At 41.4% G+C, this 16981-nt stretch overlaps 1 protein-coding gene and 1 pseudogene across 1 annotated transcript in view; both read left to right on the top strand.

The window, feature by feature from the left end:
• Positions 1 to 16687, top strand: part of ELP4 (elongator acetyltransferase complex subunit 4) — a 224632-nt gene extending 207945 nt beyond the window's left edge. Inside the window, exon 10 of the mRNA XM_058663218.1 lies at positions 16200 to 16687. Within this exon, the coding sequence (XP_058519201.1) occupies positions 16200 to 16331 (132 nt within the window). The 3' untranslated portion in view covers positions 16332 to 16687. The remainder of the gene's footprint in view (positions 1 to 16199) is intronic.
• On the top strand, positions 5647 to 5769 carry LOC131480248 (U2 spliceosomal RNA; annotated as a pseudogene).
• Positions 16688 to 16981: the final 294 nt, after the last annotated feature.

Here is a 16981-nt window from a genome sequence, read left to right as displayed (position 1 = left end):
ACAAGCCAGTTAATAGATTTGGAATATGAACACTTCTAAGTATTCGTGTTACGTCAAAATAAATAGATAATGATGGTAATATGCTTATAAGACTTTTTCATTTAGAAGCAGAGCTATTGTATGTTGACAATATACTCTGTACTTTACAAATATTGATTGGCTATTTGGTATATTTGCTTAAAACTGGCTTTAAAGAACTTCATATCCCTTCAGATAAAAAGAAAAACAGAAGAGACAGTACCACAGATTTCTACTGAAAAATTCCATTTTTATCATGAATTATGAAACTTGTCAGTGTCAAACTTTAGAAACCATGTGGTGGTCTTTTTCCACAGATCAGTGCCTTCTTTTGCTTCGAATGTCTCAGGAAATTTTCATGTGTATGTATAGCATAAGAAAATTGAATAGAAATGCACAAATATGTATGTTTTATTTAACTTCGACCTTTCAAGTTTAGATAATAACCCTATGTAAGAACTGCAAAAATCACTTTCCTTCAAATGTAGTTTGAGGCATAATCTCACACAAGCGAAAAGTTGTGTTCCCACAGCATACCTGCAGACACTGAGGGAGATGACAACAGTTCATGCTTCCTGCTGGAGCCAGAGTCAGTCTTCCCGCAACAGAAAAACCAACACAGGATTTAGCTAGCTTGACATATCGTATCGTTGGTTCTTCTGCATTTTGAAGATGTTCCCGAACTCCTTGTAAAAAGATATAACTGCATGGCGAAGTAAAGTGCTAAGAGAAAACTTCACATGTGAAAACAGATGAGTTTTCAAAGACCAGAAAATAATCTCTGAGAAATTACTTCTACATTAACCCTGTGAAAATTAAACTTAGCTCTTGTTAACATTTTTGTTGAAATACGCATTTTGATTAAACCAAACAAACCAACCAACCCTAAACATAGGCATAGTCATTTATCTATATACTCACATTTTCCTCTTTTCTGTATTTTTCATCAGTATTTTTCTTGGTTTATTGGCTTCATTTCCTTTAACTTTATATCCTGTTATTCATGGAGAGGCTTTTTGGGCTTTCTGTCTTACCTGGGAAGTCACTTTAGTAGAGTTGCTCCTTGCGGGGCCGGCCCCCTCCGTGAGAGTAAGGTCGGAGGCTGCCCCATCACTGCCCTCAGGCCTGTGGAGAGAGGGCTCTCACTTTGCCAGGCGGTTCACCAAGCTCCCTTTCAGAGAGTGAGGAGGGGAGTCTGTGGAGGGGGAGATGGAGCTACTGGGTGATTCTATAAAACCAGAGTAGTGGATAAATGTGCTGAAACTTAACTGCAAGTTGGGATGGGAAGTTTTCTGTGTTCAGATATGGAAGGGAAAATGGAAATTTTCATTTTGTTTCAGAGGACTCAAAACCAAGGTTTCAGCAACTAATCTACAGACTTAAAAAATATTAATATACTCACGACATTGTTATGTGTATGTGTATAAACACAGTACTTATCCTATACTGCTGCTTAGTATCACCTGAGGGTAAATTGTGGAGCCAGAGAAATAGATACCAGCTGGGCACCTAGGGGGTATGCCTGCGTGTCCACGAGGAGTGAGAAGCAGCATCACTGCAATGGGTGTTTCTCATTCATGAGGAAAGATTTTCACACCGCCCATATAGAAAAAAAATCATATTTCATTGACATACCACCTAACTGCCTTTGCAGAAAAGCTCATACAACATGACAAAAATAATAGCAAAACCATCAGTGCACCCCAAACTGGTGAAAGAAGTTAGTAAGTGTTCGACTGAGGTTGAACAGAAAATGAATGCCTGTATCATATCCTTTCCTTTCTCATGCATCCCAGGTAGACTTAGTCAAACACCTATAGTAAAGAACTTGCCCATGCATGTAGAACAAAATAAAATCAGATTAAAAAGCTGCAGGAAATCAGCCTGCTTCAAAAAACCATTAAAGTGTGCCTATCCCTCAAATTTCACAAAAGCATTAATTGTCGTGTTTGAGTCATATAAATATACTTCAGCTTAAAGTAACCAAAATGTGCTCATATAGGAGCCCTCTTCATGGGGGTGTGGGTGCAGGGAGGGTGAGAGAGGACTCAATAGCACCCGGCCATGAAACCTGCCTTTGGGCAGCACAAGCTTCAGTGCTGAATGCCCAGAAATACTTTGCAGACACTCTAGGCTGCCTAGCAATGGGGATTTTCTAATTCTGGGGAGCTTGACAAAGTAAATACAACTATTGAACATAAGGCAGTGCCTAATGAAAAACAATTCCCCCCTTGTAAACACCTACATTTGGCCCCATTATGAATTTTTCCTTCATAACCAGGAACTAATAGATCCTTAGCTTGGGGTGGGCTGGGGGGCGGGGTGCTGAAGTCTGGTAGGAAAGAGAGAGCAGTGGAGAGATCTGTTGTCATTGGGTTACGTTACCTTGCTTCCTCCACAAAGCACTTCATACCCCATCTGGGGGCTTTGTCGAGGAATGCTCTGTGCACACTGTACAGCATTATGCACAGAAGCACACTGGTCGTTATGCTGTCAGGACTCACTGGTGCACAGCCAAAAGGAAATCAACATGTAGTCATATATATGATGCAATCCACAAAACGTGATTGCCGCATTTCCAAAAGGATTGCCCATCAAAAGCTGTCAATTGTGAATAATGTTTAGCAACTGACATTGATACGATAACCTAAGTGGTCTGGCAAATTCCTGGACCCCTGCATAGTCCTATTTTAGAATTCATGTGTCCTGGAACTCCATAACCATCATTCAGACCTCTGCCAGTCCCTACACTGAATAGTGGATCTGTGGCAGTCTGAAAAATCGCTAGAATTTAGGGTCTGCCCTAGAGTATACACACTTATTTGCTAACAATTTGTTGCATAGGAGGTTTTGGAGCCTAGTAAGTAAGCATTAGTTTACATTCTAGTGGACAAAAACAAAGGGAGTGCAACCTTCTGCTACCTCCAATGCAGTTTACACATCATATGCTATAAAATAAAAAAGGAAGGAGATTTAAAAAATAAGAATTCTGTAATAATTGGTATTTCTTTAAAAAGTTTATTTTTTCCCAGTTTCATAGTCAGCTCTAAAAACATATATTCCTAAAAGTACTTAGTATGTTTAGGCCACCTGAGGAGTATCACCTAAAATACTGTTCCTTGAATGTTCCCTCATTCATATCGAGCAGGGAAGAGACTTCCTTGCAAAGCAAGCTTGAAAATCCTGTCAAAATAGCAGTCCACCCACAAGAAAATGTGAGTTTTGTTCTGTTTGCTACAACAGCAGCAGCAGGCTCAGATCCCAAGCATCCCTGCACTTGGCCCTGCTGAAGCTTCATTCAAATTCTACACACTCCGGAGCTTATATGCTCCTGTCTGGAGTGTGAGTTCCAGGGACATACAAGCCTTGGGTTCAGTGGCAGTTGAAGAACAGCAACAAAGGTTGCCCTAGTAAGAAGTCCTGCTGCTCAAATAAGTACAGATGAATGGGAAGGAGGCACTTGGAGAGAGATGGGGAGACCAGTTAGGCAGTGATACCCCGATAGGTCCTAGGCATGGTAGTGGCCATGTGTGACTTCTCCATTCTAGCCCTTTGTCCCAGAGAAGAGACGTCTGGAATTACCATGACAGTGTGAAAGCATCTCTCACTATGTTTTCACCATCCAAGTTTTAGATAACAAGTTAAGTTGTGTTATTTCATGTCATCTGGTAGGTTGTTTTTTTTTTCTGATCCTGCACAAGTGCGAAAATAATGGAAATAAAATAAACAAAAGAACAAAGAGGGGGAGGACAGAAAAAAGAGGGAAAAACACTAATCAGAGGAGTCTTACTTTAAAAACCATTTCAAGGAAAGTTCCCCAGGAGTGGTCTAGGTTGCTCTCTGTAATGAAATAAGGGAGGGAAGCAGCATGACCCCACACACCTAAAATGGCTGAGCATTCAGGAACTCTGGTACTGAGGCAGTGCTAGTCTTATTTTATGAGTTATTCTTTATATATGATGATTTATTTGAAATGATGACATGAGAGGGAAAGAGTGAGCCTGGAAGAGAAAGATATTTTCATCTATTATTTTGCACTCCAGATCTATGCAGCAACCAGGGCTGGGCAACAATGAAACTCAGAGTCTGAAATTCTTCATAAGTATCCCATGTGGTTGGTAGGAACCCAAGTTTTGGTGTCAACACCAGCTGCTGTTCAGGCACATTAGCAAGAAGCTGGACCAGAGGCAGAGGTAGGACTCAAACCCAAGTACTCTACTGCAAGATGCAGGCATCCTACGGGATAACATAAACCACTGTGCCAGCACACCTGCCCCCAAAAGATACCCCAAAGGACTCAGCAGACTTTCTTCCTACAAATAGTACTGCTAAAGATTCCCCATTCATGTGCATGCCACATGGGATTCAACCCAGATTCAAGACCACCATACCCCACAGGTGCAAGGACTACTGGGGTGAGGAGGCTGTGATAATGTAGGTTATTGGGTGAGAATATTTACTCTGAATCAGAAGAAAGTAGAATCTAGAACAGTCAGGGGGAAAATTGATTTTGAGGGGAAAAAAACTATGAAAGAATATTTGTGTTTCTGACAAATACTGTTTTATATTGAAAGTGTGTGTGTGTGTGTGTGTGTGTGTGTGTATCCCTCTAAGGTTGTGAGTTCCATGAAATCAGAGATCTTGTCTGTCTGGTTCATTCTTTTGTCTCCAGTGTTAGGAGAGCAATGGATAATAAGTGTTGGCTAAAGGTGGCTTTCCTGAATTCATATTCCACTTGAATGCCCTGAAGTTGCAGTACCACTTCTGCACTTTTCCCATTGTTTGGGAAATGGTCCCACAACTCGCTGCAAGGGAGGTTTGGAAAGCAAGCCTTTAATCAGAGCAGCCTTGTATTCAAGGGTATCTACTGCTAAAGGAAAAGGAGAAAGCAGATATCGGAGCATAATTACTGGTCTCTGCTATGGATCACAACCCTTTCGAACTTAACTATTGTTGCCCAACCTTCTTCCTTCAAAGAAAAGGAGGTAAGTGGGTGAGGACTCTTGCTGGCTAGACATGACAAGATGTCTCTGTTCTGGCAGTAGAAGACTTCAACTCAGTTTGTACTGCCTGGATCTGCTCAGCAAGAAACCTTCTCCATTACCTTCGGTACCCCTTCACAAAGTTCTTTGTCCATTATCATCTATGACTGCATGAAGCCATACTGAGGGCTGCACAGGTTTCCCCATTCACCTATTGATAAATCAGATTTGGGGACCTAAGGAGATTTTGTAGGTTGAATAATTACAGGCTGGGCCCGGCACGGTGGCCTAGCGGCTGAAGTCCTCACCTTGAACACTCCAGGATCTCATATGAGCGCCGGTTCTAATCCTGGTGGCCCCACTTCCCATCCAGCTCCTTGCTTGTGGCCTGGGAAAGCAGTCAAGGCTGGCCCAATGCCTTGGGACCCTGTACCTGCATAGGAGATCTGAAAGAAGCTGCTGGCTCCTGGATTTGAATCAGCTCAGCTCCAGCCATTGCGGTCACTTGGGGAGTGAATCATCAGACAGAAAATCTCCCTCTCTATCTCTCCTCCTCCTCTCTGTATATCTGACTTTGCAGTAAGAATAAATAAATCTTTATTTAAAAAAAAAGAAATTCAGGAATAACTTAAATAATAATAATAATATCGCTTCTTGACCTTTTGGCTAAGATCAAGTGTAAAATAATAATAATTATTATTATTATTGTTATTACAGACTTTTGGCCAGAGTTTGGCATTACAGTTCCCTCAAAACTGTAGAAGATTCCCAGTCTGTTTGCTTCTCTTTTGTTCCTCAAGCAAGCAATTCAACCAAAGAGCTCGTCTAAATGTAGTTTTGTGATTCAGTTGTAGGAAACAAATGCCATCTAATTGCTTTATGCAGAAAGAAGTTTATGACAAAAATTTGTGGCTAAGTGAAATAACTGTGAAAGGGTTAGAGGGCACTTTTGCCAAACTGGCCTGCCGGAGAGCTGCTACACCTTCCCCAGCCAGGAAGGTGAGGAAATGGGAGACCGCCCCTTGCCCTGCTAACTGAAGACAAGCACCTCTGTTGCTGCGTCTTGGGGGTTTAGTAAGTTTCATTGCCACCGCTGTAAATGTTTTTTGATCCCTACAGAGCAAGTAACTGTACCCTGAGACATTGGTCTGGCCTCTGCCTTTACAACTGGCTCTCGACTCTCACGAGTTTTAGGATTGATCAGTCGAATACTGATGCCGACAACTAGCTCCGCACCATGCTTGTCACGCACAGCAAGAAAACAACTTCTGCTTCTCTTCCATCTTCTGAATTGAACAAAGGCATCTAAACCTAATTTACACCTCTCTAGTCCGTGACATGCAAGAAGGCTTAGAATGGACACAAAATGCCTATTCTGCTTGTTAGCCACAACTGTTACATCTTAGTTTCTGATCTCTATTCCTCCCTTACCCCCTCTCTCACCCTATTAGTAGCTATCTGGAAGTCATCTGAAATAATAAACTTGGGTGGGAATGCAACACCCTTAATCTGACTTGTTACTCCGAGCTGGCTCCTGTTTTCTGGCCAGCAGTTTAACAGAGGTATTTACCAAAGGCTTAGGGGCACAGATGTCACCTGCAAAGGCTGCCTGCCTTGGTTTGCAGGTGCAGAAACAGCTGGGTATTTTCAGTTCTGTGAGGCCCAAAATTACCAAGTCTTTAGTCACTTTAGATTGTGGGCGGTAGACAGAACCCCTCCTTTACAGAGTGTAGTTCCTTTCCTCTCCTTGCAAATTCTGTAGCAGCAGCTGGAGCTTTTTTTTCTTTATAAAGAGCTTTGCTAAAAATGGCCAGAAACAACCAATATACCGATATTCTCAATGTCTCCAGTGTTTCATATGAAGGCACATATTAGGAGGTTTAAGCTTTGCCTTCTTAGCTATCACATGCATAAAGAATTACCAGCTTTCCTATCTGTAGCATTTGACTCCATTCTCTGTCTTCAAGTCACTCAATCATTAAGTGATCCATCTGCCACAGGTTAGGCTGTTAATACAGAAATCCAAAAATACAATGGGTTAAGTGATATGGAAATCCAGGCATTTGGCATAGCAGTTAAGATACTACTTGGCATCCCACATTGGAGAGGTTCAAGTTCTGGCTTCATTTCCAGTTCCAGGTTTCTGCTGGTGCATATGCTGAGAGGCAGCAGAGAGTGGCACAAGCTTTGAGTTCCTACAATTCCTTTGGAAGACCCAGTTGAGTTCTGGGCTTCTAGCTTTGGACTGGCCCAGCCCTGTCTATTAGGTACATTTAAGGAGTGAAACAGTGGGTACAGATGTGTGTCTCTCCTCTTGTCTTCTATTCCTTTCCCTTCCAGCTCTCATTCAAAAAAAATTGTTGAAGAAAACGTATTATTGAAATGTTTGTCATTAGTAGGGCATAGTTTATTTAATAAATAAAGCATTTATTTTAAAAAAATGTTCATACATCTGTCACACAGAAGCCTATGCTTTTTGAGTGGCCAGACAATATCAGAAGAACCCAGAATCTTCCTGTTGTAGCCTCCAAACATGGTCCAAATGGCCACTTCCACATGGACCTGTAAGTCCACCTTTCAACAAGTGAGAATTGTCCCTATCGACTGTAGAACCTAGAGTAAGAATGCAAATTAGGAATATTATTATTATTATATGCCTAAGTATTTTAAAACTTATCAAGTCAGTAAACCATTAAATATGCTTTGTGTTGCCTCCTTATAAACACAGCACCCTGAAGAGCTATATTTATGCTTGGGATCAGCATCCCACCCCAAAACCAGGAGGTGCTGAAGGACTGGTCTGCAGCCCTTTCTCCTTCTCTTCCCGCCAAGACTCCCTTCCCATACACAGGGAGTCACTCAGACATGATTGTGGACACCCTGCCTTTGCATCCAAACTGTATTGCACTCCAGAAAATTCTCAGGTTCGGGGTACCAGCACATAGTCTATAAAGAAGGCTGTAGGCTCTAGCCTTATATTCCTGAAAGGCTGGAATTCATCATCCCTAATGAGAAGCCTCCCTAAAGGAGGGGTGCATCAGGGCTCAGGGCAAAGGCCCTCTTGCTAAAGTCTAGAAGCCACACTGAAAGAAAAAAACAGTGGATGGCACATCCCTGCTACAGTTAATCACTGTGCTTCTACTCAAGATGAAGTGACCAGAACTTAGAACTCATTCTGCCTCAACTTTTGCAAAAAGGAACATAGGAAGTGTCATCATTATTCTGGGGGGGTCATGTGCCCCATTTATAATCAGAGACTATTTTACTTGCTGTAAAAGAACAAATATTGGAAGTAAACTAGCAGTCCCCGCCACAGACGCGTGCCTTTTCACTCATCACACTTTTGTTTAGACAAGTGAGTTCTTCATAGTCTGCTTTCAGAGAGGTGAAGTTGGAGACAAGACAATACTGTCAGTCATAATTGACGGTCAAAATAATTGCACACCTGAGCATGTTTCAATGGGCAGTCAATATGCTTGTTCCAACTGGGGAAGTTTACTTAATTTTCAGATCAATCAGAAAAAAATGCATTTTTTTTTTCAATTCAAAGACTATAGAATGGTTGTGACAATTAATGGAACAATATTAATGTTAAGTCCTGAGAGTGATTGCCTCTTAAACAAAGACTTAAACCTAACACTTAACCAGGCTTGACAAAATTACTGTATCCAGAAATACTCAGGCACTGCCAAATAAACACCAGCCAGTTCATAAAGAGCAAAATCTGATTCTAACCTTGTTTCTATTAGACTATTCACATATGATACTACTGCATCTTGCACAATGCAAAACTTTAACCACATGTAGAACAATTACAATGAAATTCAATGTAAAAATTATGACAGTATAATTTTAACAGTAAACGATAAGTGTGTAATAGTGTATAACATGAACTTGTTTCCCAAGTTGAAAAAAATGCTCTGAAGTCTTGTACAGAAATAATGACAGTTCTGTGACCATAATTATATCAAGGTTGCTTGCTTCACCCGTCTCCTTCCCTCTGCCCTTTTCCCTGGAGGGAAGTCAGTTTGCCCACAAAGAAAAGGGGAAAAAAACCTCTCTAAGCATAAGTGTAGCACAGATTCTAAGCACAGCACTTTACCTTCTGCCTTCTCAGCTGGTGGGGGGAATCAGGTGTGCATTCCTTTGTCAGAATCCAAGATTAGAGCCCCAGGCAGTGGACAGTGGCTCCCATACCAAGTGACTGCTCCTGGATGGCCATTGTCTTGCTATGCCCCTCTCAAATCTATGACATTTTACTCTTTGTCTTCCAGTATCCAGTTACTCTTTCTTCCATAATAATAGTCCTGTCAAACATTTTTTGCACATTCTTCTTGTTTCCATTCCCTCCTTGCAGACTATTTTTGGCTATGTCTAAGTTCTGGACGTGAGCAGAAGTGATGTGCCCAACTACCAGGTGTCACCTGCATGGCCCTTTCTTCCCCCAAGCAGAGAGCTAGCAAAAGCATCAGCCAGGAAGCCAGGAGTGTAAAGCACTGTTAAGAATAGCAGGCCTTGGGGCTTGGCAGCGTGGCCTGGTGGCTGGGGTCCTCGCCTTGATCCCATATGGCCGCTGGTTCTGGTCCCGGCAGCTCCACTTCCTCTCTGTCTCTCCTCCTCTCGGTATATCTGACTTTGTAATAAAAATGGAATAAATCTTTAAAAAAAAAAAAAAAAAGAATAGCAGGCCTGTCCTTCCAGCTCAGAATTTCCTTTGTTGGACAGTAAGGGGAAAAGAAATAAATGTCTATCTTCTAAGCCATTGTTAGAAAGGCAGGGTCTCTATATTACAACTACTTAGTTTGTACTCTGATTCACTGTCTACTGTTCACATTAGAGCACAACAGAATATACCCCACAGAAAGCAACAAATCATCCTTTGGGGGAGACCATCATACAGTAGCAATGAACAGAACGGTAGATCTTTTGTGCATTTGTTCCCTCCAAGTTATATAAAAGGGAAAGGTGCTCTTAAAACTCAAGAGAAAAGACATTCTTCTGATATTTTCTTTCTTATGTTATGAGCAGTGAAGACATCTTCTCGAAAGATAAGTTTTTTAAAATACGGTGGACATCTGGCACAGCAGTTAAGCACTTGAGCACACCCACATCCTATGTTATAGTGCCTTATTCAAGTCCCGACTCCTCTGCTTCTGATCCAGCCTCCTGCTAGTGCACACCTTGTGAGGCAGCGGATGATGGCTCAGACATTGGATCCTTCCCACCCACGTGCAAGAACCCGATAGAATTCAAGGCCCCGGTCTTCAACTTTGCCCTGCCTTTGGCTTTTGTTGGCATTTGTGTAGAGTCCCAGGAAATGGAGCATCTTTCTCTGTCTCTCTTTCAAGTAAGATTAAAATATCATAAACGCTTTTAGAAATTAAAAATTAGACTCTGAATTGCCTTCCAAAAGCAATTGTGTATATTAAGACTGGTGCAGAAACCACACATCTGACATGCCCCATCTTCATGAATGCCTTGCTGAGTTTGAGTAAGAATGTTTAGACATTGTAAGTCCCAGAAGCAGGGACCATGCTTGCAAGTTTCTTCCTATTTCCCTACACAGAGTCTGGTAAAAGATAGTGTGTCCCCAATAAGTCTAAAATTCTCTTCCTGTCATTTGTTGTTATGTGTAGTTCAATACATTTCTAGATTGATTTCCTTATCCACTTAGCTTTGGGGGTGGTAAAGAGAACATTTAGCCTCATAGGGTTTTTTGTTTTGTTTTGTTAGATTTTTATTTATTTTTATTGGAAAGGTGGAGTTACTAAAAGATGAAGAGAAAGGTTTTCCTTCCACTGGTTCACTCACCAAGTGGCTGTAATGACTAGAGCTGAACTGATCCAAAGCCAGGAGCCAGGAGCTTCCTCCAGGTCTCCCACCTAGGTACAAGTTTTCAAGGCTTTGAGTCATCCTCCCTTGCTTTCCCAGACCACAAGCAGGAAGCTGGATGGCACATGGAATAGCCAGGATGGAAACTGGTGCCCAAAATGATCCTGAGGTTTGAAGGAGGAGGATTAGCCAAGTAAGCCATTGCACTGGGCCCATATTTTGTTTTGTCTTAAGCTTTATTTATTTTTATCTGAAAGGTAGATTTTATGGGATAGAGACTAAGAGAAGGTCTTCTATCCACTGGTTCACTGCCCAAATGGTCATAATGGCCAGAGTAGAGCTGAGCTGAATCTTGGAGCCAGGAGCTTCCCTAACATGGGTGCAGGGTCTCAAGGGTTTAGGTCATTTTCTGCTGCCTTCATGGACCATAAGCAGAGAGATGGATCAAAAGTGAAAAAGCTGGTACACAACCTGCACCATTATGGGATGGCAGTGCTACAAGGCAAAGGATTACCTTGCTACCCCACTGCTCTGCCCCTTGTCTTAACTTGCCTTGCCTTAAGATACCAGTCAAGACGGTTGCACCTCATATTGGAGTTTCTGAATGCAGGGACTAGGCTTACTTCCTAGCCAGAGCTTCCTGTTAATGCAGATCCTGAGGAGCAGAAATGATGGCTCAAGTCATTGCATTCCTGCCAATTACTTTGATTTTTGTTCCTGGCTCCTAGCTTCAGCCACAGCCAAAGCCCAGCTAATTGCAGGGGAATAAATGAACTAGTGGATAGGAATCTACTTGTCTCTTTCTTTTCTCTTTCTCTTTTTCCTGCTTCCCTCCCTCTCAAATAAATAAATATTTCTTGTTAAAAAAAAAATACAGACTTGATTGTGTCATGTTATACAGTGTAAGTGTTTATGAGCCACCTCAAATCATTTTCTTGGAACAAGAACAGATATAGATAAGATGGTGTAATAATCTGTAGTTTCACAAAACGTCTTCTATCTCCTGTAATCCTTACAATAGTCTTGGGAAGGGAAAATATTCCCTTGGGACTAATGAGGGCACTGAAGCTTAGAAAGGTGGACTGACTCATCCGGGTCACACCAAGAGTGGCCAGTGGGCCTTTGGTGCAGTAGTTAAGACGCCTCTTTGCACACTGCATCTCATGCTAGTTTTCCTGAATTGGAGTCCTGGCTCTGCTTCCAATTCCAACTTCCTGTTAGTGGACATTCTGGGAGACAGCAGGTACTTGGTTCAGATCACCCAAGTAGAAGACCTGGATTGAGTTCCTTGCTCCTGACTTCCACCTGGCTGTTGTGGGCATTTGAGGAGTTAACCAGCACATGGGAGATCTCTCTCTCTCTCTCTCTCTCTCTCTCTCTCTCTCTCTCTCTCTCACACACACACCCATCTTCTCTATCTTCCCACTTCCCAACTCCTTTTCAAATAAAGATTATGGGAAAAAAAGAGTGAGAGACAGAGGCAGATATCAAAGTGCCCCTCCTGGGTACCTGCTCATTGCTCTTGCCAACCAGCCCTGGCCATCTCTGTTAAGGTTGCCAGCATACACTCTGTGTGCCCTAAGATGTTTACAAGTTTTTGTTTAAATTGGCTATAAATTAAAGAAAAAAATTTAAATAGTTTAGAAACATTCTGAGATATTAATTCTGTTCCCATGATTCTGAAAAACACAAATTGGGATGTCTCAGGCAGTGTCAGATTAAAATGGATCTCGATCTAACTGCTAAAAATTAAAATATACTCTATCAAGTGTCTTCAGAAAACAGTGCCTTGTGGCTTGATCTTAACAAAATATGAGAAATATAAACTGATTAGACTTACTTCAATGGCTGTTTACCTGCAGTTTGTCTCAAGTCCAGGTGTAATCTGGATTCATTATCTTGCCCCGTCTGGAGACCTGAGTGCTCAGCATAGGTCTGGCCGCCTGGGAGGAAAGGAATCAGGAAGGAAGCTCTTGTACCAGGCAACCCAACTCTGTGTGTCCATAAGATCCATCTAGTTGCTGACTCAGATGGAACAGAGGGTAGATTGTAGCTAAGCCCAACAAAGAGACAGAGAGGCAGGCAGTACTTGCTTCTGCCTTGGAGTTTCCAAGCAAACCACGTTGCTGCTGCTGCTTTGTTCTGAACCTGGGCTTCCCACAGGCCTAAGGATGCCTTTAGACAGGATGCATTTAGACAGAATGTTGTGCTGGCTCCCTTCTTTGCAGTGCTGGGAGGTAAAGACCCACTGAGGCAGTAGAATTGCTGCAAATCATCCAGGCCCATTCAGGAGTCTTAGGAGTTGTCACACCTTTTCCAGATCCTTTTGCCCACATAGAAATCATCTGTTTAGATGAAGTATTAATGGAAGAAGTAAGCAGGCAGCCAGCCAGATTCCCATCTCCTGTGTCAGCAGTATAGTCCCTTCCTCCCAGAACTGAGAAGGGAAAAACAGGCAGAAAAAAACATTCAGTTCAAGACAAGATATGTTTTTGCTTTGGCCTCTTGCCTCAGAACCCCAGCTATAAAAGGAGAAAGACAAATACCTTGATTTGGTCTACAAGGTGGAGAATAATATGATTTTTACTAGTCTGGTTTTTTTTTTTTATGGAAGCCATTAATCGGTGAAACTTCCACATCTGAAAGTTTCTGTAGCCTGCAGCCTTAAGCTTCAGTCTAAAGGAGGTCACCGTGCAATGCAGGGACGCTGGCAGCATGAGCTTTTTTCAGGAGACAGATCTGGGGTAGAGCAGCATCTGAACACGTATGTGTCAAGTGTGTAAATGCTTTGGAAGCCTCAAAGGAAAAGTCCCTGACACAACTGGCAAGCCCGAAACCTGAGCTCTCATTCTTCCTCCCTGCTACACATTGCACTGACATGGTGCACAGGGGGAAGTTCAGAAAGAAGGAAAACAAAACCCACTGCTTGAGACTTTGGACTGCACCATAAATGCAGACAAAACTCATGTAGAGTCACCACTTTCCAAGAGCCTTGCTTGGAATTTTTATATTGTAGCCATTGGTTAAGAACAATTAATTATATCACCCAAAATGTTTTTGAGTCTTAGAAGTTCGCGCAAGAATGATATTTGACTTTCCTGCAAAGCCATTCAACTGAAAAGATTTCAAAACATGCAGCACATCACATTTAGTTACTTCTGCTAAGAAGGGCTTTCAGCCAACTGGCTTGCATGTATTGCCCAGAAAAGCAGAGAAAGAAAAATGCTTAGTCAATCAACAAGCAAATAGATAAGTCTCTGAAACAGAATCTTGTATGCCAGTCCTGAATACACCATGTTAATTTCCCGATTTTCATAATGCAAACACCATGAAGATTTACCCAAACCCTGTGATTTCAAGGACATGCTGGTTCTCCCGCTCAGCAGATCCCGGTGCTGCAGCAGAATCCAGTTCCTTACTCAGGAGCTACTCCAGGTCCTGTCTCCGTGAAACTCTTCCCTGCTCCCCACCTCCCACCATGATTTCTGCTTTGTCTTTCTGATATACATACAGTGTTTGCCTAACTCACCTTACTGAGCTGTAAAGAAAGTGTGGACCATTACAGTCTGAATGGGCCTCTGTTCTTAGATCCTTTCAGTCCTTTGCTTCAAGTATACTCTAAACATTTGTTGACCTCAGTTGATTTCCCAAACAACATCAGCTGTGAGGTTCCAGCCAAAAGCATACCTACATGTGCACGCATGCACACACGCGCACACACACACACACACACACCCCTCTTCGAGTTTCTCAAGTTTTAGCTGCCTTTCAGAGAGTGCATATATCTTAGTTATGCTTCCTTTGCTTGTTAGCAGTGACTACAAGATCATAAGGAAGCACTAAAACTCAAACATACAGTTAAAGAAAAATCCTGTTTCATCATTTGCACTCTGATAGCACAACCAATGCATGGGTAACATTAATTTAGAAACATACCTGCCTTTTGGACTCTTAAACCTTCATATTTCATTTCTGCCTGAAATCCTCTCTGGAACAAACTAGACTTTGAAGAAAGGAGAAGAGTTTTGAAACAAGGAAACTGATATGTCTTTATTGGAGCTGGTTTCCTTTGTCATTCATAAAATAGAAACCTACTCACTTAATAGGCAATAGGCTGGGTGCAGAGGCTACAAATGAATAATTCCACAAGAATATTGCAGCTTTTGTCAACCTTCTTGGCCTGTCTGGCATCTGCCTATAATTGTCTTTCACCCTAGTTGTATTTTAAAACAAGTAACTACAAGCTGAAATCAAGGAAGACTATTTTCATGAATAATCTTAAATGTTTTAAATATTTTGATTGTTCGCAGCTTGTGTTTACATAGCAATAAACAAGCCTTTTTATCAGGAAGAAACTAGCTAAAACATATGCTTGCTAGAGCATAATATTTGGGAAAAAAAGGTTCTGCTCTTTTTATTTATTTATGTATTTACTTATTTTTCCGTATCAAGGGGAGTTTTCCAAATGAAGAATTTCAGACTATCACCAGGCCAGTTCAACCTGAGAATCCCTAGTTGGTCTGTGAGGAGCCCCACCCTGCCTTCCTTTCAGCCTTCTCCACCCACATGCCTGGTGTAACAGATACAGCTGATCTTCAGTGTTATGGGAGGAGGCCAATGCCAGGACTCCCCTGGACACCAGAACCCAGGGATGCTCAGTCCCCTGATAGTTACATAGAACCTCTGTGCAGCCTATGTCTGCTGCTATCAACTGTATCTCTAAAAAAAAAAAAAAAAAAAAAAAGCAATTGGGACGGGACTTGTTCAAAGACACAGTATACATGACCCAACGTTATGCAATAGAAGTAGGCTTATCAAGACCTGTAACACATGTTATAACTAATTACCAAAGCATATAAAAAATACTGATCCCAACTGGAATATTTTAATTATGTCAATATTTCTATGAACATTGTAGTTCCCAGAGAAGGCACAGACCTGAAATCATCAGGAAAATTTACCGACCATTGAGGGAATAGATCTTTCCTGTGGAGCTACATTTGATTTTAAAAAAGCATTTTGGAGCTCTGGCAAAAACAAATCCCAGAAAACTCTGTCATTTGTGATTTTTTTTTGATAATGAACTTATTTGTGTGCTTACATGTTATATCATGTCTACCAAACAAGGGAGAAAAAAGGTCTTACTACATTAAGATTTGGTCTCCAAAAATGGCTACAATGTATAAAATTGAGTAGAAATGGTGTGTGGTTATACTGAGCTTCAGTCTGAAGGATTGTTTTAGCAGGAATTTTATATGCAAGAGTAAATGATCATCAACAGAGCATAATATTGTCTGTGAAGTATTCTAGTGAAAACGAAATTAAGTTTTTTCTTCTTCCCCTTCCCCCTCTTGAATTCTGCCATAGCGACTGCATTTGCCTCCAGACTTGTCGGACACAGTGAGCCGCTCAAGCAAACAGGGTCTGGCAGACTCGGCCAAGCTGCTGGGCCCAGGCTGTGGCACGATGGCCAGAGGCGAGAAGCACCTGGACTTCTAAGGACTCCTTCTTAGCTGCTGCCTGCGGAAGCCTGGGACGCTCTAATTAGGATTGCTAACAGCTTATGTAAATATTTTTCTTAATGATGTGACCCTCCAGTCCTTGGGAAACACAGTTATGACTGCAAAATGGAAAATTCTCATTTTCTAATCAACTTTTTTATACAGAAGTTGTACATCAGAGATTTTACTTTTTTTTTCTTTCTGTATTACTTACAGAAAATAGATATTTCTTTTTAAATTAAAAGAATAAGTCGAAATGCAAGATGCCCTACTGAGGTCAGTACTATATTGTACTACTTACGATCATGGTGAAAGGACAGGTGATAGCAGCTGGAAATAAAACGCTGTGAAATTCAAGACTGTGTGTGAAAACATATTTTGTCTTTATTTCTGAAAAAGTTACTTGCTGCCAAAAATGTTTATTCTTTTCGTGAAAAATTGGTTTGCTAATATATATATATAATAAATTTGCACTTACATACCCTATTATTAAATTGAGAAAGACAAAATAACATTTGTGGATCTAGGCATCATGAAAAAATAATCAGTCTGCTATTGCAGCTAATAAATATCAAGATCCTGAATGATGGAGAACATTGAAAAGGAAGTTGATGTTCTTCCGTTTAGTAGTCCTAAACAGCTGAAGTC

This window comes from Ochotona princeps, chromosome 4, assembly GCF_030435755.1.
Source record: "Ochotona princeps isolate mOchPri1 chromosome 4, mOchPri1.hap1, whole genome shotgun sequence".
Classification (NCBI taxonomy): domain Eukaryota; kingdom Metazoa; phylum Chordata; class Mammalia; order Lagomorpha; family Ochotonidae; genus Ochotona; species Ochotona princeps.
This window is presented reverse-complemented; position numbering and strand designations above follow the sequence as displayed.